General features: G+C 41.1%; 4 protein-coding genes across 11 annotated transcripts in view; all 4 read right to left on the bottom strand.

The window, feature by feature from the left end:
* The window catches only part of fmnl2a (formin-like 2a), a 46567-nt gene extending 44072 nt beyond the window's left edge, over nt 1–2495 (bottom strand). For 3 of the 7 annotated variants that reach the window (XM_052082673.1, XM_052082679.1, XM_052082678.1), the window contains exon 1: nt 1787–2492. In XM_052082673.1, the coding sequence (XP_051938633.1) occupies nt 1787–1900 (114 nt within the window). In that variant the 5' untranslated portion in view covers nt 1901–2492. Of the gene's footprint in view, nt 1–1786 lie in introns of all 7 variants that reach the window. The other 4 variants (XM_052082676.1, XM_052082675.1, XM_052082674.1 and 1 more) reach the window with 3 other exon arrangements.
* A 2953-nt stretch (nt 2496–5448) lies between these two features.
* On the bottom strand, nt 5449–7352 carry LOC127611912 (small ubiquitin-related modifier 3-like). Its single transcript, XM_052082720.1, has 4 exons — nt 7177–7352; nt 6526–6654; nt 6366–6437; nt 5449–6093 (listed from the first exon to the last, which is right to left on the bottom strand). The coding sequence occupies exons 1-4, from the start codon at nt 7195–7197 to the stop codon at nt 6028–6030; spliced, it is 288 nt and encodes a 95-aa protein (XP_051938680.1). The 5' UTR covers nt 7198–7352; the 3' UTR covers nt 5449–6027.
* A 974-nt stretch (nt 7353–8326) lies between these two features.
* On the bottom strand, nt 8327–12621 carry LOC127611908 (pituitary tumor-transforming gene 1 protein-interacting protein-like). Of its 2 annotated transcripts, none has more exons than XM_052082716.1 (7): nt 12364–12621; nt 11212–11267; nt 11015–11123; nt 10443–10560; nt 9573–9638; nt 9438–9484; nt 8327–8563 (listed from the first exon to the last, which is right to left on the bottom strand). In XM_052082716.1, the coding sequence occupies exons 1-7, from the start codon at nt 12449–12451 to the stop codon at nt 8517–8519; spliced, it is 531 nt and encodes a 176-aa protein (XP_051938676.1). In that variant the 5' UTR covers nt 12452–12621; the 3' UTR covers nt 8327–8516. The 2 variants fall into 2 exon arrangements, with proteins under 2 accessions (XP_051938676.1, XP_051938675.1); XM_052082715.1 differs by having other exon boundaries at nt 11212–11273; nt 12364–12608.
* Nucleotides 12622–13607: 986 nt separating this feature from the next.
* Nucleotides 13608–15531, bottom strand: part of LOC127611881 (unconventional myosin-X-like) — a 52150-nt gene continuing 50226 nt past the window's right edge. The window contains exon 40 of the mRNA XM_052082666.1: nt 13608–15514. Coding sequence (XP_051938626.1) covers nt 15410–15514 — 105 coding nt within the window. The 3' untranslated portion in view covers nt 13608–15409. The remainder of the gene's footprint in view (nt 15515–15531) is intronic.

The following is a 15531-nucleotide window of genomic DNA, read 5'->3' as shown; positions in this document are numbered from 1 at the left end:
GACGTACCCGCTCGAGTCGTGTTTATGTCTGTAACGTGTGCTGTGTCAGGTCGAGTCAGTCTAATCAGCAAGGGGATCATGAAGGAAGCATCCGACTCATCCAAACAGGCCGCACGGTGGATCTCGCCTGATCATCTTACTGGCTTGTCGACTACCAATTTGAAATCACGTATGAATGGAGCGGGAAATGATTTTTTTTCCGATCATACGAGGGTTAAAAAGTCGCCGTCTCAAGTTCCTTTCCTGGCTGAGCCGCTCATGTTTATGAGTGCACAATAAGCGAGCGACAGTCACGTTTGACCCATATTTCTGAAGCGCTGCTCAAATTTCAGACCAGCTGCTCCACCGCAACTTTTCATCTTCTGGGATCTTAAGCAGCTAAAAAAGGCACGGCCGGAAATATTACCCACAAAATCCTGTTGAATCCCACATTGAAAAAAAATCTTTTGAGTTTTATTCACTAAGAAATAAAAGAAACATGTTTTTTTCTGACAAAGTTAACAACACAGTTCATCCGAGTCTCGAGGCCCATCAAAAAATGAGTAACTTGTTTATTTTGGCCTTATCCCGCAAACTACAGCTAAAAAAATGTAACGTCTTTGAATGAGGTCATCATTTTCAGCTTTGAGGTGACATTGCCAGAGAGGTAATAATTCAACTTTTTTTTTTTACTTAATGTACAATGGCACCAAGGACAATAAATTGTTTTTCGGCCACAATGTTTCTATAGTTACCAGAGAACGCTTACAGTTAGTCGAGTTTCAATTTGTTATTCTACAACCAACTAAATTCCCAATCAGACCCACTTAAAAAAAATAACGCACAACACAATGTCCCCTATGAGAAGTTGCGCTGGGATAGCATTGATGTGCCTAATGGTTCAATTAATCTCCCTGTAGATCAAAACTGAGCATGGTTGCATCAGCCAAATCTTTTTTTTTTTAGCGCTAGCTAAAACCTACAAAACGAGAGTTCTTCAAAGGCAGAGGCAGCATTTTAGCTAACTTTTTTAATTGTGCCGGACCATTATATTGGGCCAGTCTACGTACTGTTGTTAACTTGTCTGCCTTGGTTTTTACATAAAACAAGACTCTCCCTCAGAAATATCAATACTCAGCAAGTTCTGCACAGCATTTATGACAAGGTGACAGATGGTCCAGCTAGTGACCTCACAACGTTACAAACGACAGCCTCAAAGCCTTTCTAAATTGGTATCTTCCTTCCTCAAAAGATATTTTAAGTGGTGCTTTGTTATGGAGTCATGAGCTGAAATTAGTTATTCACGTCTTTGTCCTGTGATTCTCAAAGCGTGGCATGTGACAGAATCACTAAATACAGTTCAGTTGTATTTAACCTTATGTTGCAATACTTGGGAGAGCCGAGCATTAGGCGTTTAGTGATACTCGGTGGAAAACCGTTGCAATTCACCACCTTAGTAAAAGGGTGATATTAGCTAACGTTTTTTGAGTTCATGAAATATGTAATCCCGCACTAAGGGTTTCCAAACTTGGGTTTGGTCCCTTTTTATTCACTTTTGGGATTTTGTCATGACAATATATGCTACATTTCCGACAGTTTTGTGGCTGAAAACGTTTGGGAAAGCCAATAATCTAAAGCAACATGACACAGGGAGCTTTACTAGGTTGGTCTCCCACTAGGTTGTGGCAACAACAAAAGATATCAGGCGTGTTGGACTACCAAGAGTCTAACCCATACTCGCATAGCCATCCTATCCCACGATTGACAAAGAGCAAGCAGACATTTGAAAACTTTTTTTTGTACTCACCAAAACTATAGCGAATCTTTCCTCCAGCTCCCCCGGATCCGGCATTGGTAGTTTTAGGGGCATATTGTGGCCCCTGAGATCCGTGTGCTGGTCTATGCTCCCTGCGTTCCCCATGTTGAATTGGAGCAACCAGTTGTTTAGTTCAACCTACAAATAAAAAGTATCCAAAAGCGTTTATATTAAAAAAACGGCTCTATTCCTTCCCCGTGCTCACTTCAACATATCGAGCACATGCGAGGAGTGTGGAGTGGGGGCAGCGGAGGAGCCCGTGGTAAGGGCGCATTTTCCCCGGGAGTGCTGCGGAGGAGGGCGGGTGGCGGCAGGCGGAGGTGCTGGTGGTGGTAGTTGGAAAACAGACCTGGAAACTTTACTCGTTGTTATCCGAATTTCGCCCAATTTCGATCACGCTTCCGGTCGGCGAGGATGACGAGGGGCATGATTCAAGCTTTACTCTTAGTTTCCACGTCGCGGAGTAGTCCCGACGAGGAGGTGATGTGTGTATGTGTGTGTGCTCATTAACTAATCCCTCCTCTCTGCTCAGAAGATAGTCAAGGAGGAGGGGGGCGTGCTAACTCACACACACCCGCTCATCCCGCACCACAATGACTCCTTTCAACCGGGGCGAGCCTCCTTCTTCGTCTTCTTTAGCTCCACTAAAGCCGTAGCCAAGGAGATGACATTTTGCTATTGCATTGTGGTACATTGAGTCCCCGAAAACAAAGCACCCTGGCCCGGGAGGGTCACTATCGTTTTTTAGACGACATAAATATTCTTTCGCCACGTTGAAAGTGCCTGTGTTTATTTACTATATATTTCAAAGACAAACGTGAACACGTAGCTTACGTTACCGTAAACACATCGTACCATCAAAGTGGCCATTTTACGAGGCGCGGTCTTTCTTTCAAGTAAAGTTATGAGATCCCACAAATTTGTTGCAAGTATCGCGAGAGTTCCAAAATATGTGTTGCTAGGCAACGTTCCCTCGAACTACAGTACTACGTTTTTGCCCCAAATCATTTGGGCCAAATGGCAATTAAAACACCGTTTTTTAATAGCCACGCCCACTAGCAGCTGGGCAGCTGTTGCATTGAATTACGACTGATGCCGCTTACACCGGTTAACTTAAAGCAAAAGGTATAGTTTGAAGGGGTTTTAGAGCACTTTTGGACTGATTTTTCAAGACCCGCACAATATTGTTTTAGGTGAAAATACAGAATGAGAGCCAAAACCTGACAAAAGAAATTGTAGAGAAATTCCACCCTCTTCCTCAGTAATCAGCATTAGAACGTGGATTGGGTTCACCAATAAGACAACCAAACACCAAAAAGCAGAGAAAATTCTCTTTTCATATCAAGAAACATGTAATCGAGAAATGTGACTTTGATGAGAATACTTTCGGCTTTCATGACACCTCAAACTAGAAAACAACAAAAAACAAGACTGAGAAAGGGCAAATAATTTAAACAGCAATTTTGGATTAGGAATGTACTATTTTTTTTCTTTCACCCCATTCTCAAGTTATATATACAGGTACATACATATATAAATACATCTGTCAGTTTACTACACTTAAGTAATTCAATGTCCACTGCCTTGAGATGAGAAAATGTTATTCAGCATCTTAAAGAAAAAAAAACAAAACACTTGAGATTCAATTTATGACGAGAGCGCAAACACAATCATTGCCACATCAGAGGCCAGGGTGGGGGACAACACAGCGAGGGTGACATCAGCATTGGGAGCTGTGGAGACGAGCGGACCGACTGGTCGTCCCCACTACGCACAACACACACACATACACACTGCTTCCATTCAGGCAGCCAAAGAGAATCACGTGCGAGGTCGACTGGATGCGAGTGACCTCATACGATCACAACGTGCTGCACGTCACTTGATTTGCTGGGCCTGCAATGGAGAGCGGACCACCACCCTGCGCCCTCAGTCCTGCTGTGTCCATCATGGTTGAACCACAATGTCTATTATCCTAACTTCTTTTTTGACTATAGTAAGCACCCGCTTATGCAATCTGAGAGTAGGAGAGAAATGAAGACGTAGGCGCCAGAAACGCGAATCCGGCGGTCGATATGAATTATTTCATTGAAATGATTGTTGCAGGGGGCACGGTGAGCGACTGGTTAGCACGTCCTCCTCACAGTGCAGAGGTCGCGGGTTCGATTCTGTGCCCCCGGGCCTTCCTGTGTGGAGCCACAAAGGTGTATCTTATTAAATGCACTTGTATCATGACGACTTAACACCGTCTCCCATTGGCAATTTCAGCATATTTGGATAAATGTCAAATAGTGAACTCGATGGACCTTTTTTTTTTCCTCCATCATGTTATCAATGAGCCATCTGTGGCACGGAATAATGCACAAACTGTGTGCCGTCAGCGCATCGTCACATGACATAAGGTACAGTCAACGAGCCGTGAAAGCAGCCACAAGCATCTTTTCTGTTTGAGCTATAACAGGGCCAGAGTGGCGAAAACACAAAGCATTGGTGTTAAAAGTCGATTACTTTTTGATACTTGGCAAATTTCCCCATTGCGGGACTACAAATGGTTGTTTTATATCTTGTGGGCCTTAAACATATTCCACATCATCAAAAGTTTGGCATATTGGGGCTTCAGTGTAAAATTTCAGGGCAAACTTATGATGCATCGCGACCTTTGTAAGTCAACCATAATTTCACCATTTGCACAACATTACAATGACATCCAAAATTCCACATTTTAGATTTTGCACAATTTTGTTTTCTTAATAAGAGCCAACGGGCGAAATGGACAAAGGTCTTGCTTGAAAAAAAGGCTTTTGTGCAACTCGTCCAGTCTCTCGATTGCAACCTGACGACAACTAAGCTCTGTGGATACCTTGCGTTTGAAGCCTCGCAACAATGAGTCATCTTGGGCTCTGGTCAAATGTAATGCAGCAAGAAACTTAATGGTTAAATGTTGCTCTCGAGCTCCTCATCAAAGAGTAAGATGTCCAAAAAGTACCCAAGTGTTGGACATGCATTAAAAAAAAAAAGACATTAAATTTACCTGTAAAGGTTCGTGTGTATTTTAGCCTCATCCTGCAATTTCAAGCAAAAGCCAACCATCCCTTACATTTTATGAGCTTTGATGAGACATGAAAAACACAGGATGTCAAGCAGTAGCCATCTTTAGAATTCAATGCACATCCCGTTAGCCTGATAGAGCCTAAATCGTTTATGTTCTTCGGAAAAAATAAAATCGTCCAAGTGTTTTCTTCTCTTGACCACGACTTGGATAAGAACAGATTTTTTGGGGGGGTGGGGTGTGGGGGTAATTTTTGCCAAACGGTGTTGCCTTTACTGTGAGTGAAAGTTGAATAAGACAAATCACGCCGTCTGCACTGGCTCTATTCAGTTTATCAGGAATTAGACAATGCTGGCCTCTCGTGGATCTAAAATGTTCTGCACCGCAGGCTCCACGGTTGGAGGCGAGGTGCGCACTTTTTTGTTTGAGAAGCTGACAAATTCCTCAGCCAGGTGTGTTTTAGACTTCTGCTTATTTGATACTAAACATACGAGTAATCTCAGTAGTTAATTAAAAGGAAATATTTATGTCGCCGCAAGCTTCAAAGGAAAGCAAATTAACAGGGTCTGGAGAAACAAAGAACAGTAACCATTAGGCACAAACATTTATAAAAAGAACACTTTATTTAGCGTTTGTAGTTTTTTTTTTTTTTTTGGTCCAGTAACATGACGTGACTGATTTTTAGCATTCGGCTCAATCTGCTCCAAGTGAAACGTCACACGCAGACCAACATCATTCATACGCACCTCTCTCTGCAAACGTGGATACAAATCACGGCAAATATAGCTACTTCAAAAACAGACAACAAATCAGGTTGGGGTGAAATTATGCGAATTGATTTTGCTCCAAAGGCCGTCAAAATAATTGGGCTGAGGGGGGGGGGACATCCTGAATTCAACCTGACAAATAGGATTAAAAAAATGATTTTGGCATCAAGTTCCTGTAAAAATTGAGACTCATAAGAATGTCTACCGTCAGACACACAATTGGTTTTGGTTTGCAAGAAACCGCCTATCATCCTCCCAATTCTTGAACTGTAAAATCTGCCTGTGGTGAAAAGCCTGGCAGCAAAATATGGGTTTAGGCCGGGACAAGGAATGGAAAAAAAATAATTATAATAATAAACAATTACAACATGAAAAACAATGGTGTGGACACATTCCCCGAAGAGGAGTCTCTCCACTTAAGAATAACTTCCTCCCGTTTGTTGCTGGAACACGTCGATAGTGTCTTCGTCCTCCATTTCCAACTGCACAACAGTAACGCAAACTGTCAAGTCAGTGTACACCCACGACGCATTTCATCACCTAAGCATCGACTCTACAAGTGTTGGAATTTTGCTTCCTCCTTATCAATAACATATAGGTTCTCTAACAAGTGTGATGATGCATATTCTGACAGTCTCCTCTGTCCTGGCTGCTCAGTAATAGTTAAAAATCAGAGTAGAATGGAAATGGACGCCCACTGAAAAGCGTGTCAAGATGATTTGTATTGCATAACGTAACGATGTGTATGACCAACCTGTGAAGGTGTGTCCGTCTCATTTATGGGCTGCCCATCAAACCTAAACCTTATCTGACGAATCGACAGTCCCTGGACATAGACAGGAGTCACTTAAGAATGTGAGGTCAACACAAATTTGCCAGCATGACAGGACTGCAGCAGCAAGAGTCGCACGTACCTGCCGCTCACAGTATGCTTTCATGAGTTTGCTGAGAGGCGTGTGCCTCTTGATTTTGAACTGTACCACCGAGCCATCTTGACCGGCCACTTTCAGGTTGATGTGGTCGTTCTCCGTCTTCACTCCTTCCTGCGCAGACACAACAGAAGTGGTCAGTTTCAAGATTAAAATCAAGGGACAGCGAGGGAAATAAGTGTCTTAGTATCTTTCCAGGCGGCTACGCTATCCATGCTCGGTTAGCACGCCGAGCTAGCCCGAGTTGGAATTGGCGCAGAAAGCCACAATGGCGCAAACGAAAGGAGCGGGCTGGAGTGTGGATTTGGTGTAAGTGCGCCTCAACAGGAATAGGACGCGCAGTATCGACACATGGTCATTCGGTCGTAGTGTAAAATTATCAGAAAATGTGCCCAAATGTGTCCATTTATTCGATAAATTGTCCGAATGTGCCAACCTTTGTTTTAGCGCCCGCTCCCTCCCTCCGCGCTCAACTGCGCCGTCCTGACCCAGTCGTGGAAGTGACGCTATCTTACCATTAGCATCCTGTACTAACCGATTAGCTCGCCGTTAGCTTAGCAATAGCATCCCGTGTTAACCGATTAGCTTAGCACCCGCCGGTTCCCCAACGTAGAGGGGTAGGTGTACAGTACTCACCTTTGGTTTTTCGTCCGACATTCTTGCCCGTTTGAGGCGGTAGGACCACGTGAATCGAAGGAGGAGACCGACTGTTATTTCAGTCGCGGCGAAGAATCCGCAGTCTATCGACCGTCTTCGGTTTTCGTGTGCGGCAGGCGCGCGCACCGAAATTTAAACTGTAATTCGATCACGGGGGTCACGTGATCCGATCTGCTGGGCGGGCCTCTGCTCGCGGGAGCGAGCGCGACGGTTTGCGCGTGGCCGTTGAGGGGGGCATGCGCGTCCACGAGAGTATATGAATTACTGCTGCATTTAGTGGGAAAAGTGTGGGTGTTGAAACTGTTTTCCTGGGAAAGTATGGGCATTGAAACCTTTCGTCTCGAAAAGTACATGCACTGGAGAAGAGTAGTGGTGTTGATTAAATCAGGGCAAGGGTGAAAAAAACGTAATTAGAAAAACAGGGATTAAAATAGTGTTGGCAACTTTCAAGTGTGGGTCGGTGTCAAATTGTTTCAATGCAAACGGTGAAAGCCAGGGTGTTTGGAAAAGTGTGTGCGTTGAAACCTCTTGCTGGCACAACTGTGGGTATTGAAACTTCTTGAAAAGTGTTGGGGTTGGAAAAGTGTGGGTGTTTAAAAATAATTGTGAAGTGTGGGTGTTTTTTGTTTGGAAAAGTCTGGGTGTTGAAACCTTTGGTTTGGTGGTACGACTTGAAGACAAGTCAAAAGTGATGGTGTGGTGGAACAGAAAAAAATGTCAACAGGATTTCCTCTCAGTGAAGTTTTGCGTTTGGATTACGTGTGGCTAGCTCAGGAAATGTAGCAGTGCATTTCGGAGCATTGCAAAACGCAACAAAAATTTGAGAAAAAAAACATCCATTTTATTTTTACACGGGCAATAATGACATGGGGGTGTAAACAAATTCACATGTGGAACGTCATGCTCTTAAAAGAGACACGTATTATTTCATGTTACAACTGGGCAGAATTATAAACAGTACAAACAGGAGCATTGTGAAAATACTGCCGTTTCAAACACAAGTCGCCATTTCTTGCTGGAGTGAGTTCACTCAGTCAATAGTGCAATGCTCGAAATAACAAGGTAAGACCCAAAAAATATTAAAATGGTAAGAATATATATCAAGTTCAGAAACTTTTTGGGGGGTGGGGGAGGGGTAGGAAGGCGCAAACGTGAATACAATCAAAGGAAAAGATCACAGTTAAGCATACGATTTATGTCCAGGTTAAAATCGGGAGTGTACATTCTTAAGTTGTGGTCTCCACTTGAATAGATGTCTCAAATAAGACAGCCGCTACTCTACGGTGGAGTAATCCACTTGGAAGACGAAGCCAGGGTTTTTATTTCTTCTCATCCATGCGAGAGTAGGGATTATCCTTTGAAAGGCCTGCAAAAAGAAAAGCATCATGAGAACACACCAACAGAACGAATACACGTTTCGGGAATTTACAATGGACGATGTATTTTCAGTTTGCGTCCTGTATATAATCCTCAGTATTTTGTTTTGTGGTTGTTTTTTTTTAGACCAAGAGAGGGCACTACAGGCTCGTGTAATGCTCTACGTTTTTAAATGAGGTTGTCTTTCCCTTGGAGCAGAGAGAACATTTTTCAGAAAAGAAAAAGAAACTTCTGAAAAGCAAAAATCTGATTGTATTTGTGAGCACTGACCCATTATAAAATGACAATATACATTTTTGGAATAAATTGGAACAAAATATTAATTATCTCTGTTAAGAAAAATGTGTATAATGTTTTACTGTTACGTAATTATTTTATTGTGAATGTTTTAAATATGTTTCTTTATTTGAAAAGTGTTATGAAATTGATTTATATTTTCCAAATACATATGAGACCGTTTAATTTTTTTAAAGTTTTGGTATTTTTAAGAAATATTGCATTATCTTGATATTGAATGAAATAGATCCAATTTAGACAATTAAAAAAAAAATACAATGTTCTTTTTTTAACATTTTCATAAGGCTTATTAATTTTATTAAATGTTCTTTGCATCCTTTTTCATAGTTGTTTTGTTTTAGTGGATCAGTTTTAAAGGTGTCATCATTAATTTGTTTTGAATAGGAACTATATATACAGTATATATTTATTTATTATTAATTGTTTTGTTTTTTGGTGGGCGGTGGGGGGGTTGTTTGTATTTTCATGTATTTTATTGTTTTCCTACGCATCACTGTCTTCTGAGAAATAAACATTGCTGGTGTACTAGAGAAAGAACAAATTTGTGCCAACTAAACAGGCCTGACCATATTTCTGTCGTATTTTGTCATGCCTCAGCTGCATTTCCATCCTCCTGCGATGACAGAAACAAACACAAAAGTGACAAACAGGCCTCGGCCGCGTGGAAGTGTATGAACTTAGTCAAATGGACATTTATTTACCTTTCTTTCTGACGGGCGCTCCTCGCACGGGTTTGTTGCTCCGCCCTTAAATCCTCGTCGTCATCACTATGAGATAAGATTGCAAAAGCATGTGGTGTTTTGAGGTTCGTACGACGCCCATAAACACGTGCGATAAGCAAAATAGCAATGGACAGTATTGTACCTCATAAGAATATACATAATCATACATAAATAAGTCAAATGTAAAGAATGAAACAGTGTGTGAATCAGGATTTCACGCTTCAGTGCCCATTGAAATCGTTCTTCTGTTGTGTGCGCCTTGGCCACTAGGGCGCAGTATAACACAGACGTACATAAGACACAAAGAAGAGTTTCACAACTAATACTCCGGAAGCTGTAGTGAAAGGAGTGTTTTTGCAGAGGATAAAGAAAATATGCCAGTGAATTAGGGCTGCACAATTGGATTAATTCTAATCGTGATTCATTATTTTGGCAGGAACGATGAAATAATATATGGTTGAGGCTTCATTATGTTAGGCAAGTGACGATAAGATAACAGCACATTTTTGTAATTTATTCTAAAATGAGAATACACTTGTTTTAATGTCGCCTATTTCACGTTAAAAACAAAAATGTAAAAAAACGTTTTCGCTAACTTGATGAATTCCTGTTTCGCAATGTCTGCTAGAGCAATGGGACTCGCTGCCACAAATAAAGCCCCCCCCCCCAAAAAAGTGAAAGCGGCCCTTAAATCTTCTTTTAAAAACACGGAAAAAAAAAGTTTGAGCACTCATGGTTTGATCGTGTGAGGAACAGTGCGTAGAGTGCAGCGGCGCCTTAGGAGACGGGTCGTATCAGCCCCGACGTATAACGAGCCATTGTGTTCCCCCATGCGGTCACATGACTCACCTGACTCGCTGACGGCGGCGGCGGCGCCGGCAGCAGCAGCACAGGCAGCACACCAGGACGCCCAACACCAAAAGGCCAGACAGCACACCAAGCGTGATCATCATTGTCTGGAAGTTGACTAGGCAGCAGGAAAACGGAAAAAGCGTTTCACATCCCACCAAACGGTTGCCGTGAAGTGATGACGTGGAGCGACAGCTCACTCCAATCCAATAAAAGCAGTTTTCACGCAAAAAGGTCATAAAACTGACAATACAATTTCAAAAGGAAGTCTTTTATTATGACAATAATCTGACCCGTGCGCCCCATCCCAACACGTTATTCGGATTAATATTGCGGCTCAAGTCTCAGTTTGCAAACGCCAAAATATGAAAAAATTGGGATAAAAACTAAATATAAAATATGAATAAAAAGTACAAATGAAAAAAAAAACAATGGAAAAAAAATCCCAATAGAAATGGAATGACTATAAAACCAAAGAAATAAAAGTGGTCACTTTTATGACATATTTCTTACTCATCACATGTCAGCAACACGCGCATCAAGACTAATTTTAGTGTGCTGGGTGGGCTTACCCCAGCATATGCCCCATCTCGCGTCACTCAAGGGGCACACGCTTTTCGGAGGCAGGATGTTCTTCACCGGGTAGTCCAGGCACTGCTTGTTGGGCGCGCACCACAAACACTGCAGCAACACGCACACGCAAAACGTAACGCGATCAAACTCATGTGAAGCAGGGTACATGACATGCATGAAAAACATGCACACTTACGGAGGCATTCTGTAGACATTCTGCACAGCTGCTGTTGGACTTGGAGGCGCACGACACTGCAACTGACACAAAACACACTCGAGCATTGAAAGTGCATCCGATAAGCCGCAAGCAAATAAAGGTCACGGGTTCTAGTGGGCTTTTACTGACATCCATGGTTTGTTGCTTTTGTTTTTTGCTTTAAGTTTTGTGCTAACACTGCTATTTCAAACAGTTCGTAATTGTTTAGACCCCCGACTACCATTTCAGTTCCAGCTGATTTACCCCAAATCCATTTCGGATGTTCAAGTAGGCTTTTCATGACTTCCGTGGGCTGTCGAACATAAGCCTGAAGGTTTTGTGCTAACACCGAGTGCTACCGAGTGCTATTTTGAGCTGTTCGTAAATCCTTCTACCTAGACAAATGGTTCAGTGCCAGCCGATTTACCCCAAACAAATTGCAGATGTTCTAAAAGGCTTTGTTCGTTTGCTTTCACCGCCACTGATGGTTATATTTTTTGTTTAACTGGAGAATGCTTTGAGATAGATTGTGATGCATTACTTTAGCTGTTAAAGATGTATTCCAGTAGTCATTTTTAAAATAACATTTCTAATGTACTTTAATTCATGAATACAAAAATTACTTACTATGGTAGTTAAGAATGGTTTCGACCCGTTTCTTCTTTCTTTTTTTTTTTTTTAATAAGATGGTCACATGATTTATGGAGTCATAGGCAGATTAATGGGTAGGGCTGAAAAAAATGTGAAACGACATGTAGAGTATGTACAGTATAGGAGGGATAAAGCTCAAACTTTGCAAGTGGTTTAAACTTCAGTACTGTTGTGTTGCAATCAACAGAGAAAACAGCCGAGTGTGACCATAATATATAACAATACAATACAATACATGTTGATTTATATAGCGCTTTCACAACAGCGGCAGCTGTAACAAAGCGCTCAACAAAACAGTTAACAAAGTAAAATAATACCTACATATACTCTATAGATAGATAGATGTATTTATATATAGTCGCTTGAGTTAAAACAAAATCTCCTGTTTTCACCCCTGCGATTTTTAGCAAATCAAGCTAACAGACAAAACACATTCTACTGTTGTCATGTGACCAAGAAAAAGGGCAACAACAAGAGTTGAAAGTGTGTCCAAAAACTTACCGGCAGGAAGAGAAGTCGTCGATGTTTGCTCCTGCGCGGCGACGAGAGCGGACAAAAGGAAAAGAAAGACGCCGTCGGAGGTCCACATCGTGAGGACGTCAATGAAGTGAAATGCTCGGTAAAATAAAGTACAGTCGCTAACGGTTGCCAACTTGGAGAGGGCAGGGGTGGCGTCACTGGTTCCTGTGTGGCGTCATCAAACAGCAGCGATTGTTTTCGAAACGTCTTCGGCAGTACGTCATCATTTGGCGTTCGCCAAAGAGGAGTGAGCGATTGTACGCTCACTACGGGTTAACCTTTATGTTCGAGTAAGATACTCTACTACGTTGTAACATGTGATTGTGTTCAGTGTTGTTGACTTGAAAGACAAAAGCAAAACTCGACATATTAATATTAGCTTTTATCATAAAATTACTTCTGTGATGATTATTATTAAGTAGTAGTAGTGTTTTGGAGTATTAGCAGTGTATTAAATATGACTACAAATTATTACATTCCTATTACGAATATATATATACACAGTAAATATATATATATTCTCTGCGGATGTTTAATATGTGGTTGTAGGATAATAAATATTTTTGTTATGACCATTTTACAATTATAAAAATAGTGATAAATAAAACCAAAATAAACTCATGAGTTATCAGTTAAAGGGAAATTTGCAGTCACTACTGTAGTAGTAATACAGTAATAATTGTAACTATAAGACTAATGAACTTATTAAGTTAATGATTATCTTTATAAAAAGGTACTAATGATAAATCCAATAATGTGACTTAATAATACTAATGATAATATTAATATTAACATTGTCATAACAATATTGAACTCAAGAGAAGAAAGAAATTGGCCCACATTTAAAGATCCAATAGTACGAGTACTCTTTGTAAGTAATGAATCACATTTCAATCAAATCTTTTGGCACCATACAACAAAAACGATGAAAAAATAAGTAATATGTGAAAGAAATTAAATCGTCACTTTTAATAGTGTACATTATTCATTTCTTTTTTTATATACTGCATTTTCAAAATAAAAAGCTCAAACAACCTTGTTCTTAAAATCAACATGGTTATAATTTTGTGCATTGTAAATTCCTCATCATAAATCCCAGCAAAGAATAACAAACATAATTCATTTCAGCAAATCCATCAACTACATTTTGATGTCATTCCTGTTCGGTATAACATGCACAGACTCACCAAATAAAATGAAGACACCAATAAAACACACATTGAGGCTTTTTGAAATACAATAATTTATTAAAGCATCTTTAAACAATTTTGATATAAAACTTTTTTTTTCCTCCCGCAGATTAATTTTTTTTAAAGTTTGTTTCTACTGGAAAACAATCGGAAAGGTGAGGATACAGTCATCGTCAATGGCAACGTCAATCAAGAGTCTGGTGAGGCCGCCGGCAGCCGACCAGTTCGACGCCAATACAGCAAAGGAGGACTAAGATGGATGTGGTGTATACTAAATTCAATCTATATGTTTGGATTATTATCATTTTTATTATTATTATTATTATGAATGGCATGTACGATAGGAGGATACCGGCGTAAATGGAGGGCAACACACGTCAGCAAGTTTTAATATCCGACAATTGCTGAAAAAGACAAAGGCACGCAATTGAGCGCATGAACAGCTTATTTCCGCATTTCCTGTGAGTGCTGCGCGCGCCCCATTTCGATCATACTGGCAAAACCGCAGCTAAGACTATTCTCAAGTCCATCCGTACTGCAAATAAATAAATACCCCAGCCTCGACTAAAAACACACACAGTAAAAACACTTGAGTGTACACGCACATACACTCTGAAGCTACCGTTGGAGGCTAATTCTGCTATTAGTATCGTGGCAAAAGTGCAGTGGCTATCTCAATCATCGCTTTGGTGCACTTGCTTCTTTCATACTCGGGGACGAAGTTTAAAGGCCATGGCTGCGCCATAACAAGTCACTCAGTAAGGCAAAGCTGTCCCAGTTACATACGCACATGCACCTGAGGGAATCTCCGTTCAGGGAGAACATTCATTAAAGGGGGAAAATGTCCACTAGGAAAAAAATAATAATCATTTTGCATACAGTATTTCCTCAATTAGTGGCCATAAGATTTTGACTCAACTGCAAATTGGGTTGACGGCTGGAGGCGAGTACAGAAATGATTGCTGTGGCGCCATCTTGTGGCAAGTAGAGGTTTTTTTTGTTGCAGGGAAGTGTACTTGTGGGATTTTGCTATTCGCAGCAGGGCTTGGTTCCTCCCTGCAGTTTAACAACGCGACACTCACAGCCCATGACACTTTTTTTTTGTTACGCAATTGCCTCTGGCACTGATGACACCAACCGCACAATGTAATGATCTAAATGTGCAAAGCCGCAACGGCCGTTTGACGTCACTTCGGACAGGGGTGAGTTTTGTCTGAAAGAGTCGGGCAAATGAATACAGGGGCCTAAATTATGGCTGACAGTTGGGGAAAAAAATAAAGACGTCTAATTATGTTTCTTATTTTAAGACCAACATAATGATGTTTAACACTCCTTCCTTCTAAAAAAAAATCTTTATCATTATTGTAAGCGTTGAAGCACAGAAAACAGTGTTATTTTATCCCTTATAATTTTTTTATTAATAATCTGATGAATCGGTTCTCATAATTTTATTTTGCCAAATATTGGCATCAGCCTAAAAAGGAAAAAAAAAGTCTGGCTCTATTTTTTTCCTCTATGACAATCGGGGTCACTATTTGAGGAAGTACAGTCCTACATTTATGAAATACAGTTTGGTGAAGCAAGCAAAGTCAACCTGACCGTGCTTATGACAAGCTAAACTAAAATTGAAACCATGGGAAACGGGACCAGTGTACATATTCCGAGCGACATTCAAAGCTTCAAATGGTGCAATTAACCCCCCCCCCCCCCCCCCCCGCATAGAAACGCATCACTGGATGAGTCCTTGTCACCATCTCTGTTTTTGCGCTGAAATGTTCCTCTCGTGATTACTCAAACAGGTTGCAGCAGAGTACTCAACCTTCTCCTTCACCCGTCGATCATCTGATCCAGTTGCTCCCGTAACTGGACACCGACTTCACACTGCATCGTTTCTTCACGATCATGTTGATGTAGGCTTTCATGATCTTTGTGATCTCACCCACCTGGAAAAATAAATCGC

The sequence above is a fragment of the Hippocampus zosterae genome, chromosome 12 (assembly GCF_025434085.1).
Source record: "Hippocampus zosterae strain Florida chromosome 12, ASM2543408v3, whole genome shotgun sequence".
In the NCBI taxonomy this organism is placed as follows: Eukaryota; Metazoa; Chordata; class Actinopteri; order Syngnathiformes; family Syngnathidae; genus Hippocampus; species Hippocampus zosterae.
The sequence above is the reverse complement of the archived record's forward strand: the minus strand, read 5'-3'. Positions and strand labels throughout refer to the sequence as shown.

Excerpts from the sequence above, each read along its gene's own strand:
- LOC127611912 (XM_052082720.1), bottom strand. The coding sequence starts at position 7,197 with ATGTCGGACGAAAAACCAAAG. Across the intron at positions 6,438-6,525 it reads AAGCATACTGTGAGCGGCAG|GGACTGTCGATTCGTCAGAT; the intron begins GTACGTGCGACT and ends GTCTATGTCCAG. Across the intron at positions 6,094-6,365 it reads AGACGGACACACCTTCACAG|TTGGAAATGGAGGACGAAGA; the intron begins GTTGGTCATACA and ends ACTGTTGTGCAG.
- LOC127611908 (XM_052082715.1), bottom strand. The coding sequence starts at position 12,451 with ATGTGGACCTCCGACGGCGTCTTTCTTTTCCTTTTGTCCGCTCTCGTC. Across the intron at positions 11,274-12,363 it reads GACGACTTCTCTTCCTGCCG|TTGCAGTGTCGTGCGCCTCC; the intron begins GTAAGTTTTTGG and ends GTTTTGTGTCAG. Across the intron at positions 9,639-10,442 it reads CGCCGCCGTCAGCGAGTCAG|TGATGACGACGAGGATTTAA; the intron begins GTGAGTCATGTG and ends CTTATCTCATAG.